This window comes from Gouania willdenowi, chromosome 18 (assembly GCF_900634775.1).
Source record: "Gouania willdenowi chromosome 18, fGouWil2.1, whole genome shotgun sequence".
In the NCBI taxonomy this organism is placed as follows: domain Eukaryota; kingdom Metazoa; phylum Chordata; class Actinopteri; order Blenniiformes; family Gobiesocidae; genus Gouania; species Gouania willdenowi.
The window spans coordinates 6,152,311-6,167,979 of NC_041061.1; the positions used below are offsets into that span (position 1 = coordinate 6,152,311).

Consider the following 15,669-nt stretch of genomic DNA (forward strand, 5'->3'; position numbering starts at 1 on the left):
ACTACTCCATCCAATCAAAGCACACAGTAATTTTAGGCTGCCATCTCCTTTGAAAACTAGCCGTAAATACCGTACTTGTGAGCACAAGTGGAAGTACTTTGCAGATTTGTCTTGGGGTGTCTGCATTGACAGTCCTCATGTTACAGATGCAGATGGCCCAAGCATGGCTCGTCTCTCTGGTGGATTGGCTCCAACAGCTGGGCGTGTGTGTGTGTATATCTGTCTGTCAGGGCTCTGTGTGTCGCCCCTGTTGGACGCTTTCAGACAGACGCACGTGTTGAAATAGAAGCGTCTGAATCTCTCCTACCTTGGTCACGGTTCCTGTAGTGATTAGGATTCATCATAGAGACGTCAGCACAGCTGACAGTATCATGGAGTGAAGCAGCTGTTAATGCCCCAGTAGCTTTCAGCTACTTTCATACGCTCATTAGGCCGCACTCAGCTATGTATACAGCGTGTGTGTGCGTATGAGTGTAGATGTGCAGTGAACATCTGTATTTGCTTCATCGGTAACTTCCACGTCACTGCAGAGATGCGGAACTTGTACAGATCTGCTGGAATGCTGTGATATTTAAAATTGCTCAATGTTTTTATTCAGGTTTTACAAACATAGATGTGAAAGTAAACTCCTTTCTGGATTATTGTTGAATAAGCTTCTCATTTTAGCCTTTGATTATAGCACTCAGGGTCAAACGCTCATTTTTATACTATTTCATTGTCAATTTTAAATTTAAATTTTATTTTCATTATTGTTTATGTGCTAACACGATGCAAGTCTTGTATATTGTTAAATTTCCTAAATATGCTACTTTAATGTGATGGATTTGAAAGTTGTCGTGATTATTTAGGTGGACAGAAGTTGGTAAAATGGCGGCCGAAGATCTTGTTATTTTCATTCTTCTGTTTGTTTATCAGTTATTATGCCAGCTAGCTAGCTAGATTGCTAGTTGGTCTGTTAGTATATAAAGGTATAAAACTGTCATATTTCAGATTCCCTTACCGGTTTTCAGTCTAGTTAGTCAATCTTTTTGCTAGCTACCACCATTAGCCTTAGCTAACTACCACCATTAGCCTTAGCTAACTACCACCATTAGCCTTGGCCACTTGCTAACATTTAGGTTAGTCGATTAGCTCCCTGGCTAGCTTCTTGCCAATATTCTGCAGAAAAGGATGACTACAGTATAAAAATAGCCTATCTATTATTTATGAGACTTTGTTGATACAATTTTAACATCTACCAGTATTTTATTGACAAAGATAATCACAGTAAAAATCTACATGCTCCTTGCCAAATTGAAACTAGAGGCTGCGTCTTTTGTGTTTTACATAAAGTACTTCTTTAGTGTAATACTATTAAAAAAACACACTTGAGAATCAATTCACCACCTACATAATGATCCTGTTTGTCCAAATAATTTTCTGCCTGTGAATATGGGTTGTTCATTATGCTAGCTAGCTAGCTAGTTGGTCTGTTAGTAAATAAGTGTTAAAACGGCCATATTTCACACTCACTGTTCACTTGCCTGTTTACAGTTTAGTCAGTCAATCCGTCTGCTAGCTTCCCCCCATTAGCCTTAGCTACCTATCCCCGTTAGCGTCGGAATTTGCTAACATTTAGGTTAGTCGATTAGCTCCCTAGCTAGCTTCTTGCTAATATTCCACAGAAAAGGATGACTACAGTATTAAAAGAGCCTAACATGGATTTTCGATTATTCATAACAATTTTAACATATATTTCATTGACAAAGCTATGATGTCATTTAAAATCTGGTAGTTTCTTGCCAAATTTGAACTAAAGCTGATGATTTTGAACCTCCTGAACATTTCAGCATCTTATTATTTTTATTTTCATTTTTATTTAATTTTATTAATTAGAACCTCCTCTGCTTCAAATAACCGCTTTTTAAAATAGCTTTATGATGGTAAACTGCCCAATGCTGCTAGCTATAGTCCCTTCAGGAAGCCATAGCTAAGCTAGCGGCTGCCGTGGCTAAGCTACGTTAAGGTGTAGGGATTGTTTAAAGTGCTCTGCTGAGGCAGCGTCTTTTGTATATTACAGAAAGTGCTTCTTTAATGTAATACTATAAATAAAAATAAAAAAAAACACTCGAGGGTTAATTCACTGCCCACACATCATCCTGTCTGTCCTCCGTTTGCCTGAATCATTTTCTGGTAATGGAGCGATCGCGTTGTTGGATCTTTCTTTTATTTCTGAAGCGATCGTAGCAGAAACCCGATCAGACCTTTTTAATTAAAGAGGGTTGGAGAGCTGGGTGAAGGAGATGATGTGAAAGAAGGGGAGGACGACGAGGGGCGGTGATGGAGGGGGAGGGGGAGGGGGAAGGGGAAGGGGAGGGGGAAGGGGAGGGGGAGGGGGAAGCCACCTAAATCTCTTTCTTATTAACTGTCGGTGATACACGATAGTGCCCCCCCCCCCCCACACACACACACACACACTGGCAGCAGCCCCTGCATGGCTTCATTGTGCCGACGTCGTCCTATCACGGCCGAGCATCAGCTGCAGCTCTGATCTCGTTACTCACCCAATCAGTATCTGAGCTTCATCTCATCACGGCTTCATTTACAGCCACGTTTTCTAATGCAAAGTGGATCAGGAAACCTTTGAATATATTTGACTGACCTGGACGTGGTGACGTGTTACAACAGACAGGAAAACTGTGTACGTCATGTTCCACTGATGTTTAGTTTGAAGTGTCTTTCACTAATAAATGCAAAGTATGTAAACACGTCTTTCACTTTGACTCTGGCTGAAGAAGCTTCTTTAAGGAGCTTTAATGTCCTCAAAAACTTTATAAACGTCTCAAATTAAAAAAAAACAACATTCATGTATTTGAACCTTCACGGAAAATAAAATATGAAACAAAGACCTTAAAATGCTGATCAGTTTGGAAACTTTTCATGGAAATGAACTGAAATTTATGGGAACTATTTGTAATAAACAGAAAATATTTTAGCATCACCCAGATTTTATTCAAGTATACTTGAAAATATGTCATGCACATGATGGCGCATTGCTTACTGCAGGGGTATTGAGGCCACGCCCCCTGTCCAAACGTAACCCTATTTTCTAAAATGTTTGAGATTTTATTAAAAATAAAATAAAGATGTTTATAAAACTTGAAAAATTGTAAATCTGTACTTTGAAATGAATCGACTGGAATGAGAAGCTTTTTAAATGTATTATTTATATATATTTATATATGTATTTGGATACTATCAAAATTTCTCAGAATTTCATGTTAATTCCAATTTAAAATTTCTATTTTTGAACATTCCAGAAATTCTCGAGCTTAAGTTTCCTGTGGAAATTAACTTTTTTTTTTACCCGATATTGCAATTTCTATTCTTCGTCTTGTAGTTATGATCACCGTTGCCAGATTGGACGATATCCTGTCTTATTGGTTATTTAAAAAATGTATAATTTTGCAAGCATAAAAGTGGTTTCCAACCTTTGTTGGATCGTGACCCCATTGTTATATATTCTAGAATTAGGTTTTTGATCATGTTTGTTATATTGTATTACAAATATATATTAGCTAGGATTAGTGCAAAAAGTGACCAGATGCGCCAGCTCAGATTTTTTTTATTCTGCATTTATTTTGAGCTACTGTATATATATTTTTGAGAAAGTGAAAGTATAGAATAGTTGTGTAAAATTGTGTTATAATTTGAAAAATATTTTAAATGGGTAAAAAAAAAATTTTTTTTTTTTTTTACACATCAATTACTTGATATTTTAGGCGAACCCACATGGGGTCACGAAGCCAAGGTTGAAAAACACTGACCTTTTTGGCTCTTTAAGCAGAAAATCATCAGCTTTATTTGTCAACCCTGGCTTTGCTACAATATGCTTCATTAATGCGTTCTCCTGTATTCTGGTGTCATAACATTCAAGTTTCAACTGCAACTGTTAAACTTTTCCTCAACTTCCCAAATCCTCCAAAACGTCTTTTCATCCGCTTCAATTCAAAGTCTCATCTATGTGTGTGTGCACTGTTTCTGAGTTTGTTTCACACGCCCTGTTATTTCTGTCTGCTTTAATCCTGCTGCCTGCATATTCCTAAAAAACGCTCACATTGTGCATAACTCAGAATATCGAGAGCCCAGAGAGAGTTTCCCATTAGTTTGCACTCCGCTGTGCTGCTGTCTTTAAATAATTGCCTCTGCACAGCCAAACTGAGGTGTTTCCAAAAAAAAATCCGGCAATTAAGTGTCTTAGTGGCTGGTTCCTGGTAGGTCTCTAATCTCCCGTGGGAGTGGAGCAGATTGACAGTAAGAGGAGAAAGATGTGACGAGGGTGGTGAAAAATGAGAATTAAAAAAACAGAAGAACATCACTATGTCGTGTTTAATGTGATGGATCGTCCTGCTCGGGCACTTTCCAAGTTACCGGAGGTTGTTTTTCACGCTGTTATGAAATACGATGGCAGCGATGGACTCGGTTTGAATATTGGGAAAACATGAGGGTGGATATATCTACGACTACAATCAGACTGCATTATTACGAACAGTCTAAAAGGGAGGGAGACACGCACACATGATTTATTAATGACACAGGAGCTCTTACAGAAAGGACTAAAAGTCTGTCGTTTCCTAACAGTCCAATCTAGTCTGGATGTTTTTATATCTGTGCAGATTTTTTTTTTAATAATAATAATGAATAACAATTTTATATAGCGCTTTTTTGGGAACTCAAAGTTGCTTTACAGAATACAGGAAAAATTCAAATAAATAGATAACAATGAAAGTAAAAGAAAAGTTCAGGAAAAGCTAAAACTTTAAGACGGTGGGTTTTAAGGAGGGTTTTAAAGTTCTGTGCTGAGTCTGCATTTTTGATGGGTTGAGGGAGTGAGTTACCAGAGGGCGGGGGCGGGAGCCAGTGGAGCTGTTGGAGGATGGGGGTGATGTGTTCGCTGGACCGAGTGTGCGTGAGAAGACGGGCAGCAGAGTTCTGGATGTGTTGTAGTTTGTGTAAGTGAGTGGTGGGGGGTCCGTAGAGAAGGCTATTGTTGTTATTAAGTCTGGAGGTGATGAAGGCGTGAAAGAGAATTTCAGCTGTGGTCTGGGAGAGGGAGGGACGGAGGCGGGCGATATTCCGGAGGTGAATGTAATGTGTGACTAAAATGAGTGGGTGGAGTCCATTATGAAGCCAAGGTTCTGTACGGAGGTGGAGGGGGTGACATTGTGGCCGTCAATGAGGAGGGTGATGTTCTGAACAGAGAGAAGAAGAGATTTGGGTCCGGTGAAGAGGAGTTCAGTTTTATTGTCGTTGAGTTTAAGGAAGTCATTTTCCATCCAGGTTTTGATGTCAGAGATGCAGTTGTTGATGGTGGAGAGGATGACGGGGGTGATGGATTTGTTGAAATGTAAAGTTGAGTATCGTCGGCGTAGCAGTGGAAATTGAGTCCATGTTGGCAAATGATTTCACCGAGGGGGAGCATGTAGATTGTGAAGAGGAGGGGGCCGAGCACTGAACCTTGGGGAACACCGTGGGTGACGGGGGAAGTGTGGGATTGCAGTTGTTGACGTAGACAATGTGGTGACGGTCGGAGAGGTAGGAGGTCAACCAGAGGAGTGCTGAACCAGCGGAGGAGGATGGTGTGATTGATGGTGTTGAACGCAGCGGACAGGTCGAGCAGGAGGATTGATAATGAACCAGTGTCAGCGACAACGAGGAGATCATTAGTGACATTGAGGAGGGCCGTTTCTGTGCTGTGGTGGAAGACGAATCCGGACCGGAATGTTTCGAAGAGCTGAGAGGAGTGAAGATGTTGGTGGAGTTGGGTGATGACCGAGCGTTTCAGGATTTTTGACAGTAACAAGAGATTGGAGATGGCTCTTAAATTCAAAATGATTGGATTTCTTTTGGATCACATGGATGTGATCAAGACGTTTTCTGATGATTGTAGCAGTTAAAGCAGGAATGGTTTGAGGTGTTTGCATGGCCTCCAGATTCACCACAACTCACTTTAATTCAACATATGTGAAATATTCTGGAAAACCAACACAATTTCTAGAAATTTTCCCAGATTTTTACCAAATTTTAACCAAAGATAGACCTTAGAGGAGTGGTTGAAGAACAGTCATGTGGAGACATAAGGGGGTTTGTTATTATTTCAGCACAGTGTATAGTCATCTTAAAGATGTAAATCCTTGTTTTAATCAGAAATAAAATGGGTTAAAAGTGACCAAAAATGGCGGAAAAGGTGGTAAAATGGGATTTTAAAAACTACAGAAATTGGTGAAAAGTTGTAAATTAGAAACAGACAGAAAAAGACAGAAAGTGTTTAAAAAAAAAAAAGGCTCAAAATTGGAACAGTTAGTTTAAACTGACAAATAATGAGCATGACAAATCATGAATAAGCATGAAATATGGTGAAAAGAGGTTAAAAGTAACAATAATATGGATGCAGAATGCAGAAAAGGTATTGAAATTTGATAGAGAAGTCACAGAAATAGGAGTAATGTAGCAAAAATGCATCAAAAGGAGTAAAAATAAAATGATGGAAATAGGTTAAAATATGGCAGGTTTGGTGTCATTGCAGAAAAATGTAAAAATAAGCAAAAAAATTCTCCAATTGTTAAAAAAAAAAATTCTTAGTTTCTTGAAGGCATCTGGTGACCCCCTCCCAGTGTCTTGCGACCTCAAATGGGGTCCTGACCCCAAGGTTGAGAACCCCTGCCTTAGACCACATGTCAAACTCGAGGCCCGGGGGCAAAATCCAGCAAGTCAGAGATCCAATTCAGAGCATCCGCAATTTACCGAATAATTCAGTTGTAAATTGTGGTTGAAAGAACTAAAATGTTTCCAAAATCCTGCAGTTTTTCTTAAATTACATTATTCCACAAAATCTCCCCAAATTAGATATAAAATTGGTCAAAAAAAAAAAATCAAAGGTAATGTAAGTATCTGTCACTTATTGCTTTTAAATTAATTAAATTAAATTGGGGTTTTAAGCCTTTATTGGTACTGTATATGTTGTTACACATAAATTTGTCCTCTGCCGTCTGTCCCCCATCCCTGGGGGGCAGACGGCAGCCATTTTGCGGCGCCTGGAGAGCAGTTCTGGGTTAAGGGACTTGCTCAACATCCCACAGTGATGGCCCAGGTGCTTACATATTGTTGATTTCTTCCATACTTTGTCTAATTCATAACTGGAAGTGCAAACTTGGGCACATAAATGTTGAAATTGTCGGTTTTTTTTCCACCTAAAACCTAATAAACTGCCTCTCATCACATTCTGTCAGCTCAACCTCAGCTTAAGCTTCCTCGTGCACACCCTAACTTTATCTCTTTGTCTCTCCTCCCCCCCCCCCACAGGGACACTGAAGCAGAGAGAGATGTCGCAGAAAAAGGTTTTCTTGGTTTTTGTTGCCATCAGCACTGTCAGCCTGCTGCTGCACCATGGGGGCCACTTTAGCTGGTGAGTGACTCTAATATACGTTCCTCCTTCCCCATAAGCCCATCTGGCATTAATTACACAGAAAAGATAAATCCGACAAAGGCAGCGGCGCTATGTCAAATTAATGGGCCCGTCAGTATTTTTAAGCCCACATATGCAGCAGACTTTGATGCACTACGCTGGTCAGGGGACCAATTATGGAATTCTGTTTTCACACATTGTCTCTTATACCATGGGTTGGGCCTCAGAAGTGTCCGTTTTATCATCTTTCCCTGTTGAGATGACTTTACTGGCTGTCAAGCTTCCTTAAATTGATCCAAAAATGCTTAATAGTGTTAATATAGTCAATAACAATCCATGTATTGTTCATTCATTAGGTAGTTTTTCATTATGTAAGAAAAACATGAAAAAAAAACACTCATTATTTGACATTTGTTTCCGAAACCAAAATGAAAAAACAGAAAACGCCTTGTTTTTCAAATTCAAGCTCTTTTGCTTCGGTACAGGAAACTAAAAACGGAAAACAAACACATTTATTCGTTGAAATAATGAGTGTTTTTTTTTTTTCGTTTTTCACGTTTTTCTTACATAATGAAAAACGAATGAATGAATGATGCACGGATTAACGACTGTTACTAATTAACAAAAATGGGATGGTTACGCTGAAATCACGTGAGATTTTGCCGTAGGCGGAGGTTGAGATTCTTGCTAGGGGAGGCAAAAAAAAAAAAAATGTACATATAGACCGTCTCGAGATTGGAACAACACCGCTCAATCCACCGCTTCATATCCAGACAAGCGCGCACTGATCGCGGTGTTAGCTCGTTAGCTGTTTCAGCCGCCTGTTTTCTCAGTGCATGGGTCTACTGATCACCCGCCGTGTCCGCCATGTTGTAAACAAAACTCTGAGCTGCTACGAGAAACAGGAGGGTCAAATGTCATCACGCTGCTGAACTCCTTTAAAACTTTTTCACTTGGTTTTATTTTGTGAACATTTGTATTTTACACCCTCATTTTTTTATTACCTATAGTCTCTGTGTTTTTGGAACCTAAAATATTTGTATATTATGTAGATTATAATCTAACTTTTGACCACTGGGGGGGGGGGGGGGGGGGGGGGGGGGGTGCCTCCCGGCACTTCAGATTAAGCTTTTCATTCATTTTTAGTCACAGGATAACATGATTACTACTTGAACTGTAACACGTTCAAGTATTATGAACAGGATTATGGGTTGAACTGGACACATTGGTTTGTTTGTGACACTTTCTAGATGTTCAGTCACAGTTTTTCTGATGGAAATAGCGTTTAAATACGTGATATTGTCCCACAAACATGCATGTGATGCATTTCCATGTCATGTTGGGGCCTGATTGTGAGTAAAGAGTGAGAGTTTTTGTACGGACGTTCAGTTTTTTCCGTCCGTTTTCCACGATCTCAGAAAATTGGAGGCCCTAGTTTGGAAGATGTAACCCACACGTGTCATTGTTTAAATTACCAAAATATTCTATTGTAGATACGTAGCTCAGTTGATCTATTTTCACAATGTCAACGAAACATCACAAAATATGTAGGTTCTTGTCATTTTCTTGTGCCTATGTCACACGACTGCATTCTTTTTGAACTAGAAATGGTCGAAGGCGCTCTCAGTTATCCTGCAATTTCAACAAAATGACTCTAAATTACACAAAAATTGGTCCCGAAATCAAGGAATTTTGAAGTGAAGATCCTGCAGGCACTGATACTTGTCATGTATTGCTTGGATATTGTTGGTCCTTTAATACTGTGTGTCTGTCACTTACACATGGAAGGTCAAACCAGGGTACAATAATGTTGGTGTCACTCTTTTTTCCTGCCCAAAATCTGCAGACCACTTGAGATCCATTGATTGATCAGGGGTGTCAAACTCATTTTAGCTCAGGGGCCAAATACAGACCAGTTTGATTTCAAGTGTTCCACAGATTTTAGGCAGGTCATTTTGCAGAATCTTGGAAAAATTGAGTTTTTTTTTATTGGACAATTTTAGCCCATTTTTTTCTTATTTTTAACCTTTTTCAACAACTACACCAAACTTGTCTTATTTTAACCTATTTCCATCACTTTTTCACGCCATATTTTTGCTCCTTTTAATGCATTTTTGCTACATTACTCCCATTTCTGCCACTTCTCCATCAAAATGTTCTCACTTTTCAGCACTTATCAGCCCTTTCCACCACTTTTCCACCTAACGTCACATATGTTGACCCATTATTGTCACTTTTTAACCTCTTTTCACCATATTTCATGCTTATTTTTGCCAGTTCAACCACATTCATGACTTTCCATTTGATTATTATCCAGTTGAAACTCATTGTTTCAATACTGACTCTTTGAACCCTTTTTAACACTTTTTCTGTCTGTTTTTGGCCACTCAAATTTTCATCTTTCAACCAATTTCTGTGGGTTTTTTTCCTCCATTTTAACCACATTTACCATTTGTCATGGCCATTATTAGCCAGTTTTACGTAATTGTTCCTTTTTATAAGCCAATATTGACATTTTGAACCCTTTTTACCACCTTTGTCACTATTTGTTTCCACCACATGACTGTTCTTCACTGTTCAATGTACAGTGGGGGTCTCCAGTCTCTGGCACCTTTATTTTGGGGGTTGAGGGCTAAAAACTTTGAGAACCACTGATCGACAGATCTAAAGGATTTTTTAATGTGCTTAAAATTGTCAGTGTTTAATAAAAGATGATGACACCAAATACTCCAAAGTATCTCATACAGATATTAGGAGGGAGGATCAGAGACATCCATCTATTATAAACGTGTGATTATTATTACTTTCACACTGAACATGATGCAGGACAATCACTAGCTTTTATTACTCCTGCTGTGCTTTTACTCATCCTCATTATTTTGCACTCTTTACTCCATCCTCGCTGTGCTTTCCTTTGTCTTTCCCACTTTTTATTTCCTTCACATTTCCACCGCCTGTTCCGTCCCTAATGTCAATCTTTCATTCATAGCAGCAGCTTCGTCTTTTATTAAAGGGTAACGGAGCTTTAAATCACTCTTTTTTTTTTGTACATTTTGGGGAAAATGTGCAAAAAGTCCAAATTTATTCAGATTTATAAGATCTGTGAAATTCAGAGATCGTGACGTCAAATCACATGGGTTCAGAGGCAGCCAATCAGTGCCGCTCATTAAATCGCCCGAAATACTTCAACATTAATTAAAAAAATCAACAAAATTTTTTAGATTTAATATTTTTAAAAAGAAAATAAATGAAAACAACACAGAAAAATAAAAATACTAAAACATGTACAAAACGTATAAAATGATGATCAAATAGTATCAAAGAAAGACCTATGTGCATAATAACAAAAAAACAGAAAAAATTCAAACTGCCAATAAATTAAAGTATAAATAGGAGGGACCTAAATTAAGATGTTTGACTACAATTATGCTATAATGCCAATAAACAGTTAGAAATATATATAATAACATTCTCAAAAAAAGAAAGAAACATAACTTAAAATAATTCACAAATATAAAAAAAAGCCACACAAAAAAATCCTCAATATTTGCAGGGAAATTGTGATTTTTTGTGCTTATATTAAGACGGCATTTTTAATCACAAATTGTTCAAATAAAAAAAAAATACTGCAATTTTCCCCCAAATTATTCCCTGCCATTTACTCAAATTCAAAGAAAATAGTTCAAGAACTCAAAGAACACTGATTGATTTGGAAAAATTAAAAAAGCAATTTAGGAGATAAATATTTGGACCTGACAAAAGGTTTTGAGAAAGTATGCAAATGTTTTAGTTTTTATTTTCAGTAAAAATCTGAGTATAAAGTAAAAAAATCTGGGGATAAATAAACGTTTAAGGGGGAAAAAATACATTAAAAATATATATATTTTCAGTAAACTTGAATTCTTCCGAAGATTTGTGGGAAAAAAAAAAGTCTGTTTTTTCTTTGTTCCGAGCTGATGTCAAAGATATTCCCATTACAAGCCTTCAGATGTGGATGTCATGTGAGTTTGTTAGAAAGTTGAAAAATGAAAATAAAGCCACTATAACTCTGAAACGTTATATTTAAAGAAGAGTTTAAGACTCTAAAAATGAATAAATAAATAAATAAATCACTCTTTTTCTCCCACCAGGACCATGGAGGCCTTCCATCTTGGATGTCCTGCCCTGCGCTCGCACCCCGCCCCGGGCCTCAAGCCCAAGCACACCAACGTGGTCTTCCTGAAAACCCACAAAACGGCCAGCACCACCATGCAGAACCTGCTGTTCCGCTTCGCCGAGCGCAACAACCTGACGGTGGCGCTGCCCGTGCAGGCCTGTGGCCACCAGTTCTGCTACCCACGCTCCTTCACCTCGCGCTTTGTCCACCCGCACACGCTGCCGCCCAACGTCTTCACCAGTCACATGCGCTTCAACAGAGCCGAGCTGCAGCGGCTGATGCCCAACGACACCATGTACGTGACCATCTTGAGGGAGCCGGGCTCCATGTTTGAGTCTTTGTTCAGTTACTACAACCAGTACTGCCAGAGCTTCAAGAGGGTCCCCAACGGGTCCCTGGAGGCATTTTTAGATGAGCCCTGGCGATATTACCGACCAGAGGAGAAAGACTCGATGTATGCACGAAACACCCTGACCTTTGACCTGGGTGGAGACAAAGACCACTCCTCTGCAGATGTGGCGTATGCGCGAACATTTGTGTCAGAGGTCGAGCGAGTTTTCTCCTTGGTCATGATCGCCGAGCACTTTGATGAATCGCTGATTCTGCTTCGTCACCTGCTTTCGTGGGATATGGATGACATTTTATATGTGAAGCTGAACATGCGGACACCAAGCTCCAAGCGAAGTCTGACTCCAGGTCTTTCCAGGAAGATCCGAGCATGGAATTCTTTGGACGCACGTCTGTACGACCACTTTAACACGTCACTGTGGCGCCGGCTGTCGGCTCTTGGTCCCGCCTGCGTGGCGAGGGAAGTGCGACTTCTTCGGCGTGCCCAGGAGAGGTTGATGAGAAGCTGCTTCGGAGGAGGGTTGCCACTGCTTCGCTCTGCCGCCCAAATCAAAAACAAGGACCTCCGGCCCTGGCAGCCCAGCGGGAAAGTGGACATTGTGGGCTACGAGCTCCCAGTTAACGTCAGCCAAGGATTCTCCAGCCAGGCTCACGAACTGTGCCTGAAGCTCATCATGCCGGAGGTCCAGTACACGCAGGTGCTGCTGCGTTCCCAGTCTCTGCGCTACCGGAGAGGCTACCAGCAACGCACTCCGCAGCAGCCAATACGCACAGTACTGCCTCGGCACGGTCAAATCCACCGCAGTCAACCTCCTCCTGCAGGCCCCGCCTTAGGAACCGGAACCAGGTCCACGTCCACCTCAAAACCAGCAAGAACTTAAAGGTCACACCACAAAGTTACTGTTGGAAAGTATAACCAGAGTGTGAAGCAAACCCTGCACCCTCATGCAATGATTCCTGATTGCTTGGTGTAGTTGGAACTTTGGGGAAATAATGATTTAGTTTGCGCCTCCCGGTTTCCTCCAGGAAGTGCCAGGATTTGAACTTGTATTTCCTGGTTTCTAACGGTATATACCGAATCAGGGCCAGAGGACGCGGAGGGAAAACCCTTGCCTGGACAAAGCTGCGTCTCTCACTCCGCTGCACGCCTTAGCCAGCCCAACCAAAGTGGATGAGAGAGCGATATTTATAAACCTCTCTTTGAAGCCAATGTGGACATGCGACGAGGATTCAATGGGGAAGGGGAGACTCGGGTCTATTGTGAGGCACAGAGTGCGCTTTGTGTGCATCACACTGGTTTGGTGTCAAATTACTTGCTCCTATTCTCTGTTTTCTCAAACTCCCTTTTGCTCTCATACCACTTTAAATCCTTGAGAGAGTCGTAATGACATAAAGGGAGCGACTGTCAGGCCTCCAAAGAGGCTCCTAAAAGGCCAGACAGCCATCAAGATTGCATCAGGACAAAAAACTCACTTCTGTTGCTGATGCTAAATGTGCAAGCTAAAGCATTTGGGACAGATGTGGAGAACTGTATGTATTCGTTGGTTCAGTACACACACATAGGAAGCCTTGCATCCATTATCAACGTTTTGGTCTCCATCCATTTGTTCTGCTTTGGACTCACAAGCAGCAACATCGAGTCTTAATCTTTAAATAACACTTTCTTACTTTGGGGGAATGATTCTAAAGCTTGGCGATGGATGCAATAAGGCTCTCGTCCGACAAAAAACCAAAACATAAACCAACGCAACAGGACAAGACGTGAAGGCTGTGTGGTGGGCAGTGTTTGAATATTTAATCCTCTCTCCGGTTGCGCTCCTATGGGTCATGCTCTCGGGTTTCACTGCTGTACATTTTTATTATTAAGGACATGTTGTAGAACCAAGTTCCTGAAAGCAAACGAGGACAAATCACAAGTGCGGTCATGGTTATCCTCCGATGTTGTCTGGGCTTCTTTAAACCTCTGGTGGTAGTTTGGGACGATGTTATATTTTTGTTATCCAACCACAACAAAGGCAACAATGTGCTAAAAACAGTCTATTATTTATGATCAGGACTAAAACCAGTCCCAACACTGTCATTTTAAGTGTTTCCTTTTGTTCATGAATCACTGGATAAAAAACGCTGTCTTCGTCGAGTTGTTTGCACAGCTTCGGGCGGCGGACGTGCAACAAGAGGCGGTTTTAAATATTCAACGTTTGCTTGTTTTACATAATGCAAAGGTGCACAGACCATCTCTGAAATCCGCTTGTTTTATAACGAGCGCTGTGGCTGTTCCTGTGGCTGTGAATGTAACGTTTCATTCAGCGGTGCTTGACTTTTGTGTCACAGGCTGGTGGATAGAAGAAGGAACACTCACAGGAAGATCTGCACATGCTGAAGACTTTTTATGATGTAATGTGATACATTTTATATATTTTACATCCATACACTGTAAGGAAAACTCAGATTTGTTTTGTTTTTTATGTGTGTTATGAAACCAAATCCTCAGGAGCTCATATTTAAAACAGTCAAACTCATATTATCACCAACAAACAACCGGTTGGACCAGAAAAGCCATGTTTTTGTGAAGGAAAAAAAAGCAAAAATTCAAGTTTTCACTATTACCTGAATGTTCTACAATTGATTCAAAAAAGTACTTGAATTTGCAACTCATTTTATGGCAGAATTCTAATGGATCATTTTCGTGAATTTTACAGGTTTTAGAAGAAAAAAATAGTGATTCAATATTACTGCAAGCCCAATCCTAATTTGGTGGATTTCGTGAGATGTTTCAAAGTCATATTTTTGCTGTATTTATACATACTGGTGCATTACTGACACTATTTTTGTGTTTATATGCGATTTAGTAAAAAATGTGCAGTCACTTTTACTTAATGGATTTGTTCTCAATGAATAATTTGTTCTCCATGAACTACATTTTGTTCATATTTATAAAATGACATGCTGTTAAACATTAATATTTTAATAAAACAAATGCAGCGAATGGTAAAAGAACAGGAACGTTAAAGGTGTTTTTTTTCACCTTCAAAAAAGAAAAAAGGGAATTTTTGATGCGTCTTAAATTCAGCTTTTGGTTTGTAAAATTGTAGACGAACAAATGAATGATTTTTTAAAAAAAAACTATTTTCATCTAAATTAGGAGAAATACAGTTTCAGTAGACGTGTCAACGTAGACTAAAGCTAATATTAAGGCTGATCAGTTCACTGATACTGTCAATTTGTCTGATCTGTTTGATGACGCATATGGGAATGAATTACATTATTGTTTTGTTTCAACTATTGTTCTAATACAGACATGGGCAACATGTGGCCCTCTGTCTATCTTTGTATGGCCCCCAAAGTAATGACTCAAAAAAACACACAAAATTACAGAGAAATTACAAGAAAATACTTTAAAAACACAGAAATTCACAAAATGAGAGAAAAATACACAAAATGACACCAAAAATACAAGAAATTACTTTAGAAACGCATGAATGACAAAAAAATGCTGAAAATGAGAAAACGATCAACAAAAACACACAAAATCACTCCACAAACCACAATAAAACGTAATACACTAAGGGAGTATGCTACGAATCTAGATGACCTCTTATTGCGCTAACTTTCGGGATTTAATCAGTGTGTGCTGGACTACAAAGCTCGCTGGAGCTTAATCACTATGGCAATTAATGCTGAACGGCTAATCTGGTCGCGACCAGGTTGTGCTTTGGCTTGG

General features: G+C 39.7%; 1 protein-coding gene across 1 annotated transcript in view; it reads left to right on the forward strand.

Annotated features, from left to right (window-relative positions):
* The window catches only part of gal3st3 (galactose-3-O-sulfotransferase 3), a 45,047-nt gene extending 29,644 nt beyond the window's left edge, over positions 1–15,403 (forward strand). Inside the window, exons 2-3 of the mRNA XM_028474292.1 lie at positions 7,342–7,444; positions 11,575–15,403. Of these exons, the coding sequence (XP_028330093.1) occupies positions 7,362–7,444; positions 11,575–12,829 (1,338 nt within the window). The 5' untranslated portion in view covers positions 7,342–7,361 and the 3' untranslated portion in view covers positions 12,830–15,403. The remainder of the gene's footprint in view (positions 1–7,341; positions 7,445–11,574) is intronic.
* The last annotated feature ends 266 nt before the right edge of the window (positions 15,404–15,669 follow it).